We start from the raw sequence: 21,056 nt of genomic DNA, 5'->3' as shown, positions 1-21,056 counted from the left end.
ATTGACAGAGAAGGACCTAGACCTCCCCTAGACACTCCAAGGAGGAATAAACGGGGACCTACTTCTAGGGACTCCATCTGTACCATCTGTACTATTCCTCTGGGCATTAGGATTCACCAGTGAGGGGTCTTCAGACTCCTCTTGGTCATGCTCAAAAGTAAGCAGTGGGATGAGCAACCCCTGACCCTTCTTCTTGAGGCCCACCCAACTTAGTGTTATCCTGCTCTTCAGGCCTCTCAGGATTCTGGAGGTCATACTGCAGGCGCATCTCAAAGAGTTGCTCTGTGTTAGATTTGCTACCTGTCTGTATCGTTCTGGTTGCAAAGGCCCTAAGATCCTCGAACTTAACACCACTGTATCTAGAGCACTGGGGCCCACTGGCTTCCCAAACTAAAGGTGTGGTGACTAGGTGTAGCATGGTGTTCCACCTACCTACCTTAATGAAACTAAACCTCCAAAGATTGGAGAAAGGGTTGTGCCAGACCTTGAACTACCAATTTAAAAAGTTCAGTAGAACATACTAAAACACAAAAGTTAGATAGTGATGGTTTTTCAATTAACCATCCCCTAGATTAAATGGTAAAACAGTGCAGGCTTCAATCCAACCACTGCACACCAATGTAGGAGGCTGATGTAGTGTATGGTGCACACTTATTTAAGTGATGCACCTTCCAAGCAACTCATATGGTGAGTTTAGTGGTCTTTGATAATGCTAGAAAGCTCTCAAAGTGGTAGCTGTAGAGAGCGGCCTGCAGGCTTATCTTTAAGGAGTGTTAAGCAGCTTGTTTTACCAGTTTCATCATGTAGTGTAGGTTAAATGGGGAAAAAACACACAGTGTTTTATAAAAATACTTCTATTTATCACACAACACTCACTAACACATTGATATATGTCCTATCCGAAGAAATCCGGTTCACCCGACGATCCTTATAAATCTAACTTCTTCAGAGAATTCCATCATTGCCTCCTATCGGAGGAATGGAAGCTGGTCAATAAGTCACTATCATCGCAATGATCCCTAAGTCCTGGAAACATGCTAAAGTAACTCCCTTGCCAAAATAAATGACGTTAGATGTATCTCACCGGAAAACCTTCTCTCAATAGCTCTGCTCCTATATTTTTGCAAAAATAATGGAGACATATGTCAACAATATTTTGACTCCATATCTGGAAGTAAACTCAATCCTAGATATGTCACAAAACAGTTTTCGTACTAGACACAGCACTGAATCTGCACTACTTGCAGTGATGGAGCAATTACGGTCCGCCTTGGATGAGGGCAGAACTTCAGCTCTGATCCTGATGGATCTGAGCGCAGCCTTTGACACAGTTTCCCATAAGATCCTGCTGCGCCGGCTAGAGGAGATCGGTGTCAATGGCAAGGCCCTCGCCTGACTCTTGTCTTTCTTGGCCGATCAGTCTCTCCAGGTCTCTGCCCCCCGGTTTACCTCTTGCACTCACCCTCTCTGGTGTGGTGTGCCTCTGGGATCAACCACGAGCCCCACTTTATTTAACATTTACATACGCCCTCTGGCCCTTATGGCCAAACCTCGAAACATTGCTGTGGTATCATACACTGATGATACCCAACTGGTGATCACCCTCTCCAACAATTCCAACCAGGACAATGTGAAATTCCAAGAAGACCTCACTGCCATCTTGGAATGGATGGAGAACAACTATTTACAACGAAATTCCACCAGGGGAGAGGTGCTTTTAGTAGGTCGAGACATCAATTTGTATGGCAGTCAATGGTGGCCCGCGGCCCTTGGAACCCCAAGTCTGTGGTCAAGAACCTGGGAATGCTGGTGGACAATTTCCTGTCATTTGAAGGGCATTCTAAGGCACTGGCCGGTACCAGTTTTAGCCTTCTACTCTACCTGAAGCCCATTCTAGGACTTTTTAACGCACTGATTTGACAGATGATAGTCCAATCAACCAAGGTGTCAAGGTTAGATTATTGTAATGGGTTGCTATTGGGCGTTAATAAATCTGTGACCAAAAGACTTCAACGGGCACAGAACGCAGCTACCCGCGAGCTTTTGCAGTACTGCAGTGTTACCATGCTTCAGACCTTCTTCGCCGGCTTCACTGGCTACCTATAGAGAAGAGAGTCTACTTCAAAGCCTTATGCATTACTCACAAGATCCTCCATGGCCTGGGTCCCCAAATCTTGAGCGAACTGTGCTCTTTGTATGATCTCGTTCGAGCCTTGCGCTCTGCGGAATTGCACCTGGCTCGTATACCTCAGGCGAGCAGGACAAGAGCAGGGGGGTGTTCGTTCTGGGCACAGGCACCTGCCCTCTGAAACTTGATCCCTCTGGCTGTCCGTAGCACGCAGGACCACTGGATTTTTAGGAGAATGATCAAGACGTGGCAATTTTCCAGGTACTAACTCCCTTGCTCTTTCTGCCTCTGCTAGCTTTAGCTCTGGGGTGCCTAGTTGCTGGGGCAGCCGTGCGCTCTCTAAATCCGGATAACGTAACATAACATATGAACACAATACACAAAAATATTTCCATTGTAAAAAGGTAGGTAGCACAACATACAGTGGTCTCAAGGGGGAGACCAAACCATATATTAAGAAAGTGGAGTGAGAACTGCAAAGGGGGATGGGACTTGGTGCATAAGACTCAGAGGAGCTAGGGACACAAGGAACCACCCAAGGTAAGTGCCAGAAACCCCACGGAGGCTGTGCACAGAGTGGGAACACAGCTGCATTCCCTATAGAAGTTAATGGAGAATACGTGTTGCAGTTTTGTAGAAGAATGGCCATTCTCAGAGGACCCCGAAGAATTCCCTTGGAGTACGGAAGGTTGGAGAGCCACCCCCTGTGGATGCCCGGGAACCAGGTTACCTACACCAGGGAAGCCAGGTGCATAGGGGTGAAGAAATGTCGGAAACCTCCGTAGAAGACAATCTAAGACTTGAAGAAAATGCCTCGGGAGAAGAAGGTGAAGAAGTCCGATGGAATTCAAGGGGGGATTCTGGACGTGAAGAACCCGAAAACAGAGGGGATAGAGTTTATGCCACTCAGGAGGGACCAGGAGGCACAGAAGAGCTATGCCCACCCATGTCGGCTGCTTAAGAAGAGTTGACGGTGACCTGGTTGCTGCAACTGTGAAGACCAGGTGACAGGAAGATCAGGAGCCGGGTAGAAGCTGTTCCGAGTCAGATCTCTCAGACTAGATGGTTGGTGTCTGGCGGGAGCACCAACAAGCCTTAGTAGCCGTACCCGGCAGGGAGAACGAAGAATGAGCATCATTGGGACCAGAAAGGTCCATGGGACTTATTAACAGCAGGAGAGTCAGAGCAGGCCCCCGTACAAGCAGGAGAGCCCACTGAAGCAGTAGAAGACCCTCAGGAGGACCCACAGGCGGAAGGCACAGGAGTTGCAAGAGGAGCTCGATCAGCTCACCAAGAAGAAAGGCCCACGGTGCAGAGGATGCAGTGAGGATGCTGCACCTGGCAGAAACAGATGCTGGAGACTGGAGCTTCTTGTCACTTGAAGATTTCTGGAGAGCAGAGCCAACTAGCCTTGGCAGCAGCAAGTCGACGCAGTGCACAGGGGTTCAGCCCCAGTGGGATACCGACGAAGGATACTGGCCTCAAAATTGCAGAGAGGACAGGTCAGGCCCTGAGGGAGTTGCAGGACCACTGCCTGTGTTGCTCTGGCCTGTGGTCCTCCTGAGGGTCTTCTTCTGCTCCAGCGGTCTCCCCTGCTTGCTCAAGGCATTCTTCGACTCTCCTGTTTGTGGTGAGTCCCTTGGACCTTGCTGGCCCCAATGTTGCTCCTTCTCCGCTTTCCACTCCGGTTGCACCGGCCAAGGGTTGTTGGTGCTCCCGTTAGACACCAACCCCCTTGTTCTCAACTTCCAATGTGGGACAGCTCATGCACAGCTCCTGTTCTTCCTCAGCATTGCCTGGTCCTTACAGCTGCAGCGAAAAGGTCACTGTCATCACTTCTGAACCCTTTGACATCGGTGGGCATTGCTCTTCAGTGCCTCCTGGTCATCTCTGAGTGCCACAGACTCTGTCCCCTCAGCTTACAGGTTATTTGCTTCAAAAACTCTATCCTTGAATTCCACTGGACTCCACCACAGTGTTCTACAGCGGCATTTTTCCTGAAGTCCTCCATTGTGGTCTACAGTGGTTTCTGACGTCACTTCCCACATATGCACACAGCTTACCTGGTGTAGGCATTTGGTTCCTGGGGTATCTACAGGTGGGGTGACTCTCCAACCCTCTGTCTTCCACTGGGTTTCTGCAGGGTCCACTGGGAAGGGTCCTTCTTCTTCAAAACTGCAACAGCAGGGTAAGTACCCGTTTATTTCTATTGGACATCAGATTGTGATTCCAATGTGCACACAGCCTCCTTGGGGTTCCTGTGTACTTACCTTGTGTGGTTCCTAGAGTCCCCAGCTCCTCTGGGTCTCCTGGACCAAGTCCCGACTTTGGTCGCAGTTCGCATTCCACTTTCTTAGTATATGGTTCGGTCTCCACCTGGAGACCACTTTATTTTGTGCTAACTTACCTATTTGCAATTGAAGTTTTGGTGTGTAGTTGTGTTTATATCTCCAAGTGTATATATACTGGGTGGTTCTTTTTCATTTAACCTACAGTACATGATTAGGACTGGTAAACCAAGCTGTTTCACGATAAGCCTGAAGGGTGCTCTCCACAGCTATCACTTTGAGAGCTTTCAAAGGATATCAAAGACTGCTAAAATCACCATAAGGGTTTTCCTGGATTAGTGCAAGGTGCTTCACTTAAATAGGTTTGCACAATATACTAAGCCAGCCTCCTACAGTAATGATCTGGAGACCTAGAGAGGAGAACCCATGCAGCCATGCAGAGAATACCTGAATTAGTGTGTGTAATAATAAGAGCATAAAGCAAAGCCCAGGGTGAAAAGAGGTATTGGGGCCTTGAATAAGGGCCCAATCCTCCAAGAGAAAAGGCAAGAAGTCAAGGAAACCAACTACAAATCAGACACAAGCTCAGGGCCCCTCTCCTCAGGGAGAGGACCTGTCAGCCCTTGAGGGAATTGAGCCTCAGGAACTTGGGAATTACATGGCAGGGGGCCCTCTCGGGAGGTTCTGTGTCAGGGACAGATAATCCCTCCCAATCTTAAGAGCCTGAGACAGGAAGCTGCAGCACAGAAAAGTGGGGATACCAGTGGTTCCCACAGGACCTATTGGGAGGAGGGACTACTTTACACTGAGGCCAGAGATCCAAAACCTGGGGTACTGATAGTGCCTCAGCAGTATAAAGAGTGCTTACTCATTTTGGTCCATGACATCCCCCTAGCCGGGCATCTTCGCCACACAAAAACATCAAGTAAGTTGGTTTCCCTTTTCCAGTGTCCAAAATGTCTCAGAAAGTAAAGTAATTTTGTAACTTCTTTGTTACCTCTCAAGCCAGTGGCGGGACAGGTTACAAACCAAAGGCAGCCTTTATTCCACTTCCGGTGGATGGGGTACTCTTTGAAAGTATAGGGACTGACATTGGAGGTCCCCTTGACCCTCAAACAGCATCAGGAAACCTATTTATTCTGGTGGTAGTGATTCATGCCAACAGATAACTTGGGGTGATTCCCCTAGGACTCTCACTTCTCCCGCAGATGACAGGGCCATCTTAGGTATTTCTACAAGAGTGGGTTTTCCTAAGGAGGGTGTTTCAGACTGAGGTAGTAACTTCATGTCTGGTTACCTCAAAGCAGTGAGGGCTGATGTACAAGTTCACCACCCCATATCACTTACAAACCAAAGCCCTCGTTTAGAGGTTCAACAAGATCATGAAAGGTATGTTCATGGGACTCCCTGACAAACTCAGAAGAAGATGGGATGTCCTGTTGCAATGCCTGCTTTTTGACTACAGAGAGGTGTCACAGAAGGGGATTTGGCTTTAGCCCCTTTGAACTTCTGTGTGATCATCATGTTAGAGGCCTTCTAAGTCTGGTAAGGGAAGGCTGGTAGAAGTCTCTCAAAGGGCCCAAACTGGCCATTGTGGACTATGTGCTTGGCTTTCATTCCAGGATGGCTGAGTGCATGGAGAAAGCAAATGACAACCTTAAGGCAGGCATAGAGCTCATAATCAGTAGTTTGACCAAACGATTGCACTGGTTGAGTTTCAGCCAGGGCAGAAGGTATGGCTTTTGGAGCCTGAGGCACCTAGGTCCCTCCGGGACAAATGTAGTGGGCCCTACCCTATCCTTGACAGAAATGGGGAAGTAACCTATTTGATGGACCTTGGCACTTCCAAGATCCCTTACAGGGTCATCTATGTGAGCCAACTTAAACCCTTTTATGACAAGGCTGATGTGACTTTGCTCATGGTCACTGATGAGGATCAGGAAAAAGTGAGTAAACCTCTCCCTGACCTCCTCTCTAAGAACCCCAAAAATGGTTCTGTTGAGGGAGTTGTCTTTTCAGACACCCTCACCGCCCAAAAGCAAACTGACTGCAGGTAAGTCCTAGAGCTGTATGCTGAGCACTTTTATCTGACCCCTGATCAAACATCCTGGTGTACACATGCTGTGTACACTGGGGAAGCCTATATATCAAAACGAGAATTACAGACAGTCTGACCAAGTTAAAGAAAGCACCAGAGCTGAAGTCAGACAGATGCTGGAGTTTGATAGCCCATATTGCAAGAACTGTGGACCAGCTTCGAAATTGACACCAAACCCAGCCTGGTTGCTGCTGTCCCGACAATTGCAAAGACCTAACTAGTCCAGAAGCTATGCATCCTCCTAAAGTCAGGGAGGACTGTCCACCACTTCAACAACCTTGTACCGTCTCCCCTGGGTGAAGGAGCCACACACCTGCTGCTGCAGGCACGGACCACACTTGTCCAGTACTCCGTTTTGCTGACCACCGGGTCCACAGAGGGAGAATCTCACCAGGAGAAGGTCACCGTGATTCTAGGAGGTCATTCTCATTTCTCCAGTGAGTTTCAAGATGGTAGACGCTCCGAGAGCCTCCCAGCAACAATATCCTGGGCGCCAAAGCATTTGCCGTAACCAAGGCTTGTCGAGTGCGAAACCCTGGACACCACCAAAGCTAAAGTCAACCTCCTGATGTGGACTTCAGAATCAATAGGCCTGCACCGAGAGGGGCTCTGCTGTCCTGTTTTCTTCCCCTCTCCAGGTCACTCAGGTAAAGTGAGAGCCTCCAATGCAAGTGACCCACCGGATAAAACACCTCTGGACTTGAGCCCCACAGCCTGAGTTCACGGAATGGGATGATGTATCCTTGCCCCAGAGACCCTCAGAAGCTAAGCCCCCTTTAGGTTCTACCGAACTTGTCCACAAGTCTCCACTTATAGCCTTTATTTTACAAGTATTCTTCCTTTGACTTTAATGCATAGCGCTTAAATTGACCAAAGAGACCAGCACCTCCTCGCCTGGACTCACCAGGTCAGGTAAAATCGAACTGCCTGCAGTTTCTTGGACCTTGGCTCCTAGGAAACGTAAATTCCAAAAGGCACCCTCCAGAAACGCTTGCAAGTAAATGTAAGTAGTGTATGTTTTTCCCATAGGATAATATTACTGCGTTCGAGGCTCATTCCTCAAAAAACGTTATTTTGCTATATTTTTGCTTTACTGTAAAAATCCTATCTCCATAAGTACTTACCTGATTTCGATGATCTTCCTGCCTAAGTTTTACGAGGGTAGGGATTATGTAAATCTCCCTGAAGGATCAGCAGAACCCCGTGGAATTCTCAATCCATTCTTTTTCACCAGCAGACCATTGTTCACGGTCAGGCAGCAAAAACCAAGACATTAGGAAATGCCGCCTTTGAAGAGACAAAAAGGAAGTGGGAAACAACTTCCATGGAGGATAAGGGACGCAGCCCTGTTTAGTCCTCATCAGTCTTGAGGTGACATCAGGCACCGATCCCGGAGTTGGAAAGAAGGAGCCAAAACAAGAAGATGGAGAGGAGTCGGAAAGGGGAGAGAAAAGCGAACCCTTCATAGAGGGAAGAGATCTGCAAGTCACTCCTGCGGGAAAGACCCTGAGTATCCGGTTCCCCAAGAAAACCATTGTGGGAGAAGACTGATGAGACAGAGGCACTGGGGGAGAGCCAGGAGGCCACTGGGCATAAGCTGTACCCTGCCTTGCTCAAGGAGGGCCTTGGCACGACCAGGAACGATCACGACTCCTGGGGAGGTATGGAAAATGGGAGGAGAGAATACTCCCTTTAAGAAGATTTTATAAATTGTCTTAGTTGCAGGTTAGGTTTGTCCTGGACTGTCCAGAAAAAATCCTCAGCCGAGTTATTCTTCTCCTTGTAGTGAGTAGTAAGGCAGTCCTTTGGCATTTGAATGTGCATCTATGTTCCTAGATCCTCATTTTCACCCTTCTTGTGGTCATCCCGATATAGATGAGATCACATGGGCACCTCAATATGTAGATCCCATTGGTGGAGTTGCAGTTGGTATGCCTCTGCTGTTCCCATGGGTGGGTCAGTCCGACATTCACTGTTTTGGTGTTCGCAGTCAGATGGCACATGTCGCGCGTTTCACGCCTCGTATGCCCAGTAACCGGGGGGAGGGTCCATGTGGGTCATCTCCCACCATTGAAGTTCCATGTGTCTGGAGGTAGTAGTTCCCCTGGAAACCGATGAAAATTCTTCGTCAGTGCAATTTCTGCCAAATGTAAAATGAAGGGTCTTGGGGTACACTAGTCCCATTCCAGAGTGTATAAGATTTCCTCTACCACACGTAGTGTTTCCCTATGCGGTATATCAGTGTAGAGCAGTGGTATTCAAACTGTGGGGCGCGCCCCCCTGGGGGTCCGTGGCTGCATTCCCAGGGGGGCGCAAATGTGTCCTCAACTATTTGCTATTTGTCGCACAGTGTGTCTAGCGCTTTGCTGGGGAGAACCTGGTTTCATGTTACAACAACAGAGTGCCCCCCCCCCCCATAAACGGAGTGACGGTGTGTGTGTCCTTCAGTGCGGCCCCCAGGCAGGAGAGGCACCACGTGCACAGTCCTAGAGTTGAGTGCCACTCGGAGGCACCATCCCTCTGTGTGTGACATAGCCGCCAGCCGCTAAAGAACCCCTTTTGCAAGGCAGCTCCTAAACGAAGCTGCCTTGCTAACAAAATGCTCTATGTCGCAGTTTGTGGGCCGATCTTGACGAGTGCTTGAAGAGAGCGCATTCCTGAACGCACCAGTATGTGAGCTCAAAGGGCTTCAGCCCCCTCCCCCCTGTGAGACAGCTCCTGGGCACACACACACAGCCGCACCCGAGTACTTCACAGGTCTTTAGAAGACCATTCATTTGTTAATGAGGCCCTTCGTAGAGCCCCTGCATCTCCACTCTGCCTACAGCTGGAAGACTCCCAGTGTTTTTGCACTATACTCCTCGCAGAGCGGGAGAAATTAACGACTTCACAGTCTCTTTGAGGCCACGATGAAACAGCACCAAATTCCATGAATAAAGCAATCCTCGTGGTGAACTACTAAATTCCCCATATTACCAATATTTAAAGCGCTGGTGCCTCTGTGCCCAGCATGGGGATACTCAATGGCCATATAACTAAGAGGAGCACCAGAACGCGGCTTACTCTGTGTTTATGTTGAGATCGTGTGATCTAATAGTGATATGGGGATTTCGGTGTTGTCATTATAATCAAGCTAATGCATTTTCCATGCGCTGATGTATGATGCAGGTATTTTTGGATACCATAAGTGTCAATAATTGCACGATGTGCACAGTATTTCTAATGTATGTCATTTTGGACTGTGATATATATATACACACACACAATATGACACATTTTTATATAATCAGATTTGTAGATACGATTAGTACAGCAGGAGCTGTGACACTAGGTCCCAGTGGTATAAAGGGCTAAACCCCATGTCTGTTTTACTATGCGTACTATTAGATTATTATTACAATAGGGTCCAGGGGCCACTTGCATTGGCAGAGTTGCTTTGGGCCTCTGAGTAATGATCTAAGGGTGTTTACATTGTAGCAGAGGAGACAGCTTTCTGGAGCATCAGAGAGAAGACAGTCTCTATGATGGGAAAAATTGAGAGCTCATGTTTTTAACGAAGGGCAGAGGAGACATCCCACTTGGCGAGGCAGTACTGATCACAGGTGAAGTAGGTGCAGCAGCACCAGGGTCCACTGGTCTAAGGGGCCCACTGTATTCAAGTTATTTCTTTTTAGAAATAAAAAGGGTATGTGAGCTAATTTACATTGTTAGCATTAGGACCACAGGCACCCTTGCTGCAAAAAGGGGGGCAACACATGGGAGCTCATGTTTTTCTGGGGGAGGAAATGTGGCCTTATTTTTAGAGATGCTCAATTTGGAACAGGGAAACTAGGTTGAAGTCCCAGCTTTTGCTAAACATCCTGTGATTCTTGGCGAATCACTTAATTTTACTAAGTCTTACAAAATCTCACCTTGGGTAATGTAATTGGGATATATTTCTTGCTGCTCAGGGCCATGGTTATCATTACTATAGCAGGTGCAGTTGCATTGATCTGAGGAGTGTGATAGGATCACAGAAACCAAATTATGGGGGAGCAGAGCTTTTCTTGGTTATTTCATGTTTTTGCTTAATGAATTTGCTATTTTGTAAGTCTTACATTTATTGTGGAATATATGGCATAGAAAACATCTCCCAGAAATGATCTCATAAGCCCCGCCCCCTGTGCTCTACCCTGCCCCTCCCCCAATCCTTGTCATAAAGGTTTGGAGGGGGGCCCTGGCGTCAAAATGTTTTACTTGGGGGGGCTTAGAGCTAAAAAGTTTGAAGACCTCTGGTGTAGAGTGACCTATTTTAAATTGTCTGACCCAGTCTGAGATTGCTATTAATTTTCAAGGTAAAAGAGACTATTGACTAAGAGAATAGTACCACTATATGTCCCTGCAGCTAACGGTTATAGCTTTCATTCCGTGTTGTGAACCTGGAAAGCTTTTTCTTCAAAAACATGACAGAATTGCTGTTAATCTCGCTTAAATGTATGCATTTTTTGTTGAAGTACTAGTGAAAATGCTTGCTTTTTTGTGCTTGATTCACTGTGATGGGAAAAGCACAGAGCTCAATTGGTGCGGCTATTGTAAAGGAAATGCCTTTTACATATAGACCTTTGCTTCACGTAGATATATTTCTTTTTTAGTTTTATCATTCTAAATGAGATGGTTCATGAGCAAGTTGAGGCTGATTAGTGCAGCGTAATTTTGAAATCAGAAATGTTTCTACCTACTTTGATAACTAAGCTTTTAGATGTAGTGCTTCAGTGTGGAACGCTAAGTTTGAGTTTTGCTCCTTATCGCGGTTTCCAAGGTCTTAAAAGTAACCTCACCTGTTAATGATCTATTGCAGGTAACACGTTGGCACACAAAGCGCCTTGCGCAATAGTGCCCGAGGAATTGGTTTCGTTTTGGCTGACAGCTCATAAGTTGCTTGAAACTGCATTAGAGCTGTGCAGACTCTCGTCCTCTCAAGAGTTTGATCTGGAAGCCGAAATTATTTTCCAAAAAGGTAAGTAGATTCTTAAATCTAGCTCCCATACACTGTTTTTTTTTTATCAGTTTGTGTTGGTGCTCCCTCAAAATGCTAGTGCTTTGCTATGATCTAAGGCATAAACTTAAAGTTCTGTGTCTGAATGTCAGTCGTACACACTGATGTGTATGAAGTAACAATTTGTCGTTTTTGTAGTAGTCAATCCTATTTATCACTTGAAATTCTTCCGGCAAGGAATTTATACTTTCAATTTTCCGAGCCTGAAGAGAAAGCACTGTTTGTATTTGTTTGTATTCATTAATAAGGTGCAGGCGACAGTCAGTCTTTTGCACGTTTTTTTAGTTGACCTATCCATGGGTGGGTGTGGAAAGAGTACACCTTGCAGAATACGTGTATAACTATGAGTATTACAACGAGGATAATATATTTGAACTGCACTAACCTACTGGGACTGGGAAAGTTGTCTAAAGTGCAGAAGATACACATGAGTGCATTTCACATATTTATAAATTTTTCTATGAGTTTGTAAATGATGAAAGAGCTTTGAGTTGTTTTCCTCTGTCTAAAAAGTATGCACGCTGAAAATTAATTTTAGCCGTGGGTTTTGATATTCCCAGAGACTCACTTCCTAAATTTACTTCGAATACCTGTTTCCAGTCCAGGGAGGACCTGGCCTGGCAGTTCGGGCTGGACTGTTCCCATTGGGCGCAGGGTCAAGACTAAATTGCATATAGCTGGGTCCAAACTGGAATGGCATGGTGAGCAAAAAAACGATGGATTTAGGCCCAGATCTCTGTACTGGGGTGAATGTATGACATTGTTCTGCAATCTGCCCATCAATTGTTCTTTTTCCTGCCGCTAAAACAGCGATAATTTTAACGAGGTTCTTGCTAATATGCCCCTTAGTTGTAAATTACCACCCCCTTTTGTACGGCTTTTGGCCGCCATAAATGTGGCAGGGTATGCTCAGACGTGAGTCCCTTGCTCACTTTGCCACTGGATTCAAGCAAGCCTGTCTGAAGACAGCTCTAATGCCAGAAACCGGTCCTCGGAAGCTTGTTTCCGGTCCAGGGAAGGCATGGCTTGGCAGTTCGGGCTGGACTGTTCCCATGAGGCATAGGGTCAGACTGATTTGCATATAGCCATGTGTGAACTGGGGTGGCAGAGTGGGCTAAAGAACGGTGATGGATTAAACCCAGATCTTTTGACTGGGTGTGAGTGTTTGATTGGTTCGGATGCTCTGTCCATTACCACCCCCTTTTGTACCGCTTTTGCCCGCCATAAGTGTGGCAGGGTATGCTCAGATGTGAGTCCCTTGCTCACTTTGTCACTGGATTCAAGCAAGCCGGGCTAAAGACGGCTGTAATGCCAGAAACCAGTCCTCAGAAGCTTGTTTCCGGTCCGGGAAGGCATGGCTTGGCAGTTCGGGTTGGACTGTTCCCATGAGGCACAGGGTCAGACTGATTTGCATATAGCCATGTGTGAACTGGGGTGGCAGAGTGGGCTAAAGAACGGTGATGGATTAAACCCAGATCTTTTGACTGGGTGTGAGTGTTTGATTGGTTCAGATGCTCCGTCCATTACCACCCCCTTTTGTACCGCTTTTGGCCGCCATAAGTGTGGCAGGGTATGCTCAGACGTGAGTCCCTTGCTCACTTTGCCACTGGATTCAAGCAAGCCGGGCTGAAGACGGCTGTAATGCCAGAAACCGGTCCTCAGAAGCTTTTTTTCCAGGGAAGGTATGGCTTGGCAGTTCGGGCTGGACTGTTCCCATGAGGCACAGGGTCAGACTGATTTGCATATAGCCATGTCTGAACTGGGGTGGCAGAGTGTGCTAAAGAACGGTGATGTATTAAACCCAGATCTTTTGACTGGGTGTGAGTGTTTACAAGATTCAGGTAGTAGTGATCCCAAAGGAAACGTCCGCACTATTCTTTATAATACTGTTAATATATGCAAATAGTACACGATATGTGAGAAGCAACAGATAATTGAAAAAGTCATATAACGGGCGCTAAAGAAACTCAAGGCACCTACTACCTCAAGGTGCTATAAGCATACACAAGGAGTGAATGCCACAGAGACTATTGAGAATTTGAGGTTCTAATTACAGCACTCCAGACAGTCACTATAAATTTAGTCTGGGCCTAAATGTAAAGCCCTCAGCACAAAGGTTCTTCCTGTCATGGCAAATGAAGTCAAACAAACAAATAATGTTCCAATGTTTAACCAGGATCCAAACAATCCAAGATAAGTTCAAATAAAGTCCACTGCGATTATCTTCAAAAAATGTTTTTCCTTTATTGATATTCAGAATTCATAAAATGGATTTTCCCAGCATAAACAGCGCCAACACGTGTTTCGTCCCACACAAGGACTTCATCAAGGCACGAATGGTTGTGAGTGTCTGATTGGTTCAGATGCTCCGTCCATTACCACCCCCTTTTGTACCCCCTTAGTTGTAAATTGGCATGTAGAAATGCAGAGGTGTTTAAGAGCTCAGGTGTCTATAAAGATGCTGCTATAAACGGTTGTATAGTCGATAACAGTCCGGTTATGGAGGACAGAGACATGCATTTTTCTTTTAACTCTGCCACCCTCCTCTCAAAAAATTGACAACAAATAAAGTAGTTAAACATAGCTCGATATACTTAATTAGTTATAAACATAATGCATTGTTTCTTCGGGACTTAAGGTACCTGCTAGTAGGGTGAAATTGGAGAAGGTTTTTATAATTTCATGCAGCATACATTAACACGATAAAAGAGTTAACATAGTTGATATAAAGGCATTATGTTGAAGGGAACAGAAAAGGCGTACGTTGGCTAAATTGTTTGTTCTGTCTGCAAACAGTTTTTGAGGATGTCCTTCTTTGTGTCCTGGTCTCCCCCTGTGCACAGACTATTCAACTACAAGTAACTTTGTGAACACTTTTGTGGCATGTAACATCACTTTCCCAGGTACAGAATGTTTTTTATTTCCTTTAATGTTCTGTAGCACACAATTCCATTGAGTGAAACTTCCTAAAGCTTCCTTTATTGGGACCACAGTGGTTTCTGATTAGAGCCTGCCCTTGTATATTAAGTGGCGACATCGAGGAGAACAGCATCCTGGACCCGTCCCAGTCCGGGTTCCACAGCAACCACAGCACCGAAACTGCCCTCATTGCCTCCACTGATGACATCAGGGCCCTGCTAGACAACGGCGAAACCGCGGCCCTCATCCTCCCGGACCTGTCAGCCGCCTTCGACACTGTCTGCCACCACACCCTATGCACACGCCTCCACAACGCTGGGATCCGAGACAAGGCTCTGGAATGGACCTCCTCCTTCCTCTCCGGCAGAACCCAGAGCGTCCACCTCCCCCCTTTCAGCTCCGAAGCCACTGAGATCATCTGCGGCGTACCCCAGGGCTCATCCCTCAGCCCGACATTGTTCAACATCTACATGGCACCACTCGCCCACGTCGCCCGACTGCACGACCTAAACATCATCTCCTGCACCGACGACAGCCAGCTGATCCTCTCCCTCACCAAGGACCCACTCACCGCCAAAACCAACCTCCACAAAGCCGTCACCGAGTGGGTGAAGAACAGCCGTCTGAAGCTGAACTCGGACAAGACAGAAGTCCTTATCCTCGGCTCCACCCCCTCGGACTGGGACAACTCCCGGTGGCCAACCACACTGGGAACAGCACCAAAACCCACCAACCACGCACGCAACCCCCCCCCCCAGCGCCTTGAGACCCTCACGGGTGAGTATTGCGCTTTACAAATGTTATGATTGATTGATTGATTCATCTTCAAGGACCTCAGAGTCCGACATCTCAGTGAATATATGCAAACATTCCAATCACTAATTCTTCAGAGAAGAAGCAGCATTTTTTCCAACCCTAGCTCTCAGCTGAGAAAGGGTGTTGGTCGGGAGCAAGCGCTGAAGCAGAGAAGGCCAGGGTACCAATTAAACTCTTGCCAGTAGGACTAATGGAGGGAAATAGCCCTATCTGCCAGTTAGGTATAGGGCTTCCAAAAATTATTATTATTATTGCCAATGAAAGGCCAAACGGTACAAAATTCAAGGGAAAGGAACCGCTATGAAGCGCTTATGAAATGGGCTGCCTTAAGGGCCAGTACCGGCCGACTCACTGCGTGCTGCCGCCTTCCGTTATTCAGTTGCGGCAATGCAGGACGCACAAAAAAATTCGTTTTATTCATTTAATTGTTTACTTACCTACAATCATCCACATTCCAGTATTTACTACCCCCCACCCTGCCCCTCCCCCGCCCCGCCTTTCCGCCCCACGGAACTCCCTCCACGGGCCGCAACTGCCATTATTCAGCCCAGGGCAAAGGCTTCATTCAGCGCATTGAGATGGGAGCCTGTGAACGCGAGCTTACGCTAGTGCAGGCTCCCGAGACGAACGCACCAGCCCGGGCTGGCTCATGACGTACGCCTCTCTCTCTGAGGGGGTGAAAAGGACCTCTCTGCCTGGAGTGCAAAGCGCAATTCCACGGGCACCAGCTTGTTACCGAGCACGTTCCTACTCGGGAACGAAGCAGATCGCGTGAAAGTAAAAGTCTAAACCTGCCAGAAAAAAACACAAAGCCTAAGGCTCTAGCAGCGCAACACGCACTGCGGGAGCCAAGGAAGATTTGAAAGTCGCGCTAGAACAACGTCACACGCACAGACTAGTACAACCAAAAAATCTAAAGCACAATAAATCAGAAAGCCATTAAAATACAATTAAATCGATAATATGTATACAGGTACACGATAACATAACCATGTACATTTGAGCAAATTAGCAAGGCACTTATCTTGACTGCAGAGCAGCAAAGAAAGAGGCTGATAGGGTGGTGCCTTGTTACTTTGTATACTTTTGGACTGTGTTTATTGGTTGATATTTGAGGCGTGGTTCAAAGCCTCATGGGATATATAGTATGTTATATGTTTTGTCTACTTTTACTGTGTTCTCATTGGCTGCTGTTTGGTTTAGTAAATAAATAGAGAAGCATAATCTGAGCCTCCGGTCCTGCCATAGAATCGATGTTCAGCATTGAGCCTCATGAGACAGAGGTTAATTCAACATGTAACAAGTAATAATGTTCAACATGTACACGCGCCGTGATTATCTGTCATCATTATTGTGCAATACACATCCCCTCCACAAATATTGTGTTATTTCACAGTACTCCCTCATCCAGTGTACTTAGCAGGGCATGGCCGTTTTTCCCAGAATAAATAGAATTGGGTAGACCACACATCCCTTTACTTGTTCTTATCAAAGTGCCGTATTTTAATTTGCTTCCAGGTAAGCAGATGTGTTGTTGCTCTTCACAGCGGTCCTTTCTCACGCTGGTAAAGAAAAATACAAAATTTTTAGCCAAAGTAACACGATGCTAAAATCAAGATGCAGCATGGGAGTCTACTGTGCGACTATAAGGCCATCGTCCTTGTGCCTGCATTTCCACATAGAGTATAATTTATATCAGATATTTCAAAGCCAGTAGGCATATGGTGCACCGTGTTTCAGTCACAGATGTATGTACTTAAACTATTTTTAAGAGTTTTCTTCGCTTTTCAATTTTTTAGCCAACGTTGAAAGCCGGTTATTAAGGGCAGGTTGTCCAGAAATGTTAACCGCGTTTGAGACCTTCGGGAATGCTATTGACATTAGTCGGAGAAATTATCAACATTTTGGGTAAGAAGGCAAACTTTTGTGTTAATGCCAGCATGCTTAAAGCTGCGCCTTTGTTAATTCGTATTGTTTTAAATGACATTTTTGCAGAGTCAGGAATATCCTCCATTTGTATGGTCAGATTTGATCGTTTTTTCATTATATTTGTATAACAATTTATGTTTTATCTTGCAGTCTTGTACATAAGAAGAATACTACACAATTGTTTTCATTATAACAGAGCTTTCCAATGTAGCAACCCCACATCTACTGTACATGTAGTCGACTGTCAAGATATAACTCAAATGTAATTTTATATGCACTCGCCTTACAGATCTTGGTAATATTCTAGTGTTTTTTTGCCACACACAGATTGGAAAGATTGTGAAGCAATCCGAGGGTATGTAGGTTAAGGCTAGTAACGTTAGTGATTTGAACTAACTAGCCTTTCAGAAACAGAACACAGCTTTAATAAACATTTAACCAAAAAGATATGGGACGTGCCCAAGAAGCACTTGAAAAAAAGGGAATTGATGAGGACATGGATACAGTAAGAAGTGCATTTTACTTGGCTTAAAATGAACGGTGTTTTCCTACAGAGTTCGAGGGATGGATATGTGTCCGTACAAAAAGGTTGTATACAAAAAAGTTGTATTAAAAATAATCAATGATCTTTTTTCAATGTCTAAAATTTCACAGAAAAAAAGTTGTGAAAATCTTCATATTTGCTTTTTCTTTTTCTGATGGATACATCTGCCAGCGGATTCCTCACCTTGTGAATATCCCCCTGCATCAGGAACGTTCGGAAAATTCTATTGTAGCACGCCGGCGTGGACGACGTCACAGGAGCACGGCATCGCGCGCGACTCCGACTGACGTCACTGACTCCTTATTAGGCCTACGTCGGCGTGATGACATCGGTTCCCTTTTTTCGGCGTCGTCGAAGCTAACGGTTTCTTGGGATCTTCTGTTGTACGAATAGTAACTTTGTTACTTTTGTGGAATTCTGGTTTCTGTTTCTGTTTGGTGTTGCTGTCTTCTGTCGAGATGTCATCGAGGAAGACAGGATTTAAACCATGCGATTCATGTGGGAGGATGATGTCCATTACCGATCCTCATGGTGACTGTCTCTGGTGTGTGGGTTTGGATCACGACGTCAAGGGCTGTCGATCCTGTTTTAAAATGAACCCAAAGGCTTTTCGGGAACGAGAGGCAAAACTTCTTGTTGCCAAAATGAAGGGTAAGGATACCAAGAGAGCTTCGAGGTCAAGATCGAGACGCTCGAGGTCGAGGTCGAAGTCAAAGTCGAGGTCGAGGTCCCGGTCGAGGTCGGCTTCGAAGTCGGCTTCGGATCATGCTTCTGGTTCATCAAAAAAGAAGCATAGGAGAAAGAAGCAAAGTTCGAGACATCATTCCAGCAGGGAGTCGGATTCGAAAAAGAAGTCATCTTCACGAAAACATCGTAAGGGCATGATATCTCCCTCTCCAGCTCGTAATCCTGAAGGTGAGGCCACGCCTTTACAATCTCGGGAGCCTACACCGGCTCCGGAATCGAATCCGTCTCTGGATCCGTATCAGTCTTTGGTGCATGAAGGAGAAGAAGAAGTTCCTCAGGGCTCGACTACTCCGGTACATCATCCCGAGGAACAAGCGGTACAGGAGGAGTCGAATCCGGTGCATTCTCCTCAGGAGCAGCCGGTAGGTTCGTACCCTCAATTTCCAGGTCCTGGTCAGGACCCTTTGCATTTTCTAAACGCAATGTATGGCGTATGTGCTAGTGTAATGTACCCCTCTGGTGCGCCAGCTGGTCCCATGGGTCCATTGGCTTTTAATCTGGGTGTGCCGCAGGCTTATGCTCCGGCTCCTTTCCTGTCGTTTATGCCGACGCCAACTCCACCATGGCTTCTCTCGGCACCTCCGAGGTCATCGACTCCGTGCACGGCTTCACCGGCTCCAGAGCGACCTCGAGATCCAAATCAAAGTTCGACGCCGGTACCAGCTTCACATTCGAAGGCGGCTCCGGCTCCAGCTCCTCATTCGACGCCAGCTACGACTCCATCGGAGTTGTTACCGGATCCGACGACGTCAGTTCGAATGGAGTGGTCGAGGCGTAGAGCGCAGCGCCTTTTGGAGGAAAGAAATTATGGAGAAGCTGAGATTGAGGAAGGCGAGCTTTCAGGATCAGGAGGATTATTTTGAAGAGTTTCATGATGCAAGTGGTCTGGAATTGTCACCAGAATGTGGGGTTGCCCACGGTATCTGATGCTCCTTCTAAGGATGTGCCGCCTTACCATGTGGTAATTAAGAATGCTGAAGAACTCTTAAATTTGACTTTGCCATCTGTGGAATACAAGTCGAACATTCTTACTGAAGTTCTCCATTCTTCATCATCTGTGGTTGAGCCAATTCTTCCATTTACTGAGGCTCTTACTGATCCCATATTGGAGGTATGGAGTAAACCTCTTACTGCTCCTGCAGTTTCAAAGACAGTGGCAAGGCGCTACAGAGTGGCGCCTGGAGATCCTGAATTCTTAGCCACACATCCTTTGCCAGAGAGTTTGGTGGTTCAGGCTGCTTGCTCGAAAAGATCTGCAGGTGCTTTTCCCCAGGTTCCTGGAGATAAAGACTCTAGGAAGCAAGATCAGAATGCAAAAAAGGTGTTTTCGTCAGGCAGTATGGCCCTAAAATCGACAAATGCTACTTGTTTGCTAGGCAGATATATCCATGCTTTGATGGATACAGTGAAACAGCTATCTCCTAAGCTTCCTGAGGAGGATAGAAAGAACTTTAATGAAGTGATATCTGACACGCAGGCTGCAGCTCGGCAGTTCATACAAAATGGTATGGACACATCAGATTCAGTGGCTAGGATCATGGGGTCTTTGATCGCCACCAGAAGAGCTGCTTGGCTAAAGACTTCCAAGTTTTCTGCGGATGTTCAGGCTGCTCTGATGGATTTGCCTTTTGAAGGCTCAGGCCTTTTCGGAAAGAAAGCTGATGCTGCTTTGGAAAGGTTTAAGGATAGCAGAGCAATGGCAAGATCTTTGGGTTTGCAAACTACAGGCTCTGTCGCCAAAAGATACAAGGGTTTTAGAAGGTCTACTTTTCGTACCTATAAGCAGACCCAGCAGCAACAGCAGCAGCAAAATCCTTTGTACTACAGAGGCAGACAAAGGGGTCGTTCTAGTGGACGTCAAGCCTCCTCCTCCTCCACTTCCTCCTCTTCTACCCACCCCCCGCCTACAACAGCAAAGCAGCCCTAGATCCACCATTCCGGATCATGCGGGTCCTGTGGGGGGTCGGCTTACATATTTTCTACAGGATTGGGAATCGGTTACATCAGGTCTTTGGGTTCTCAATCTCATAGAGAATGGGTATGCTCTTCCCTTTCGGGAATATCCCCCAAATTATATTTCTTGCCAAGGTTTTTGCTCGGAGGACCACCTGTTGCTCCTACAGGAAGAAGTACAAGCATTGTTCAAAAAGGGTGCAATAGAGGTGGTTCCGGAGCAGGAAAGGAGTCAGGGATGCTACTCACGGTATTTCCTGATTCCCAAGAAGGATGGCAGACTTCATCCAATCCTGGATCTCAGGACCTTGAACTTTTACCTAAAGCAGGAGAAGTTCAAGATGCTCACTCTTGCGCTGGTTCTTCAAGCGCCGATGTAAGAAGACTGGATGGTGTCAATCGACTTGCAGGATGCTTATTTCCATATACCCATTCTGAAGTCGCACAGAAAGTATCTCCGCTTCACGGTGGGATCGCAACACTACCAGTTTGCGGTTCTACCGTTTGGTCTTACTACTGCGCCTCGAGTCTTCACCAAGGTGATGGCTGTGGTGGCTGCACATCTCAGAAGGTCAGGGATTCCAGTATTCCCTTATCTG

At 46.7% G+C, this 21,056-nt stretch overlaps 1 protein-coding gene across 5 annotated transcripts in view; it reads left to right on the top strand.

Moving 5' to 3' along the window:
- CFAP54 (cilia and flagella associated protein 54) overlaps window positions 1-21,056 on the top strand; it is a 2,603,731-nt gene that overhangs the window by 2,119,018 nt on the left and 463,657 nt on the right. For all 5 annotated transcript variants that reach the window (XR_013608312.1, XR_013608313.1, XM_078677994.1 and 2 more), the window contains 2 exons: window positions 11,352-11,510; window positions 17,084-17,192. Coding sequence is in view for 3 of the 5 variants with exons in the window: in XM_078677994.1 (XP_078534120.1) it covers window positions 11,352-11,510; window positions 17,084-17,192 (268 nt within the window). In the remaining 2 variants the exon portion in view is untranslated. The remainder of the gene's footprint in view (window positions 1-11,351; window positions 11,511-17,083; window positions 17,193-21,056) is intronic.

This window comes from Lissotriton helveticus, chromosome 1_1 (assembly GCF_964261635.1).
Source record: "Lissotriton helveticus chromosome 1_1, aLisHel1.1, whole genome shotgun sequence".
Classification (NCBI taxonomy): Eukaryota; Metazoa; Chordata; class Amphibia; order Caudata; family Salamandridae; genus Lissotriton; species Lissotriton helveticus.
This window is presented reverse-complemented; position numbering and strand designations above follow the sequence as displayed.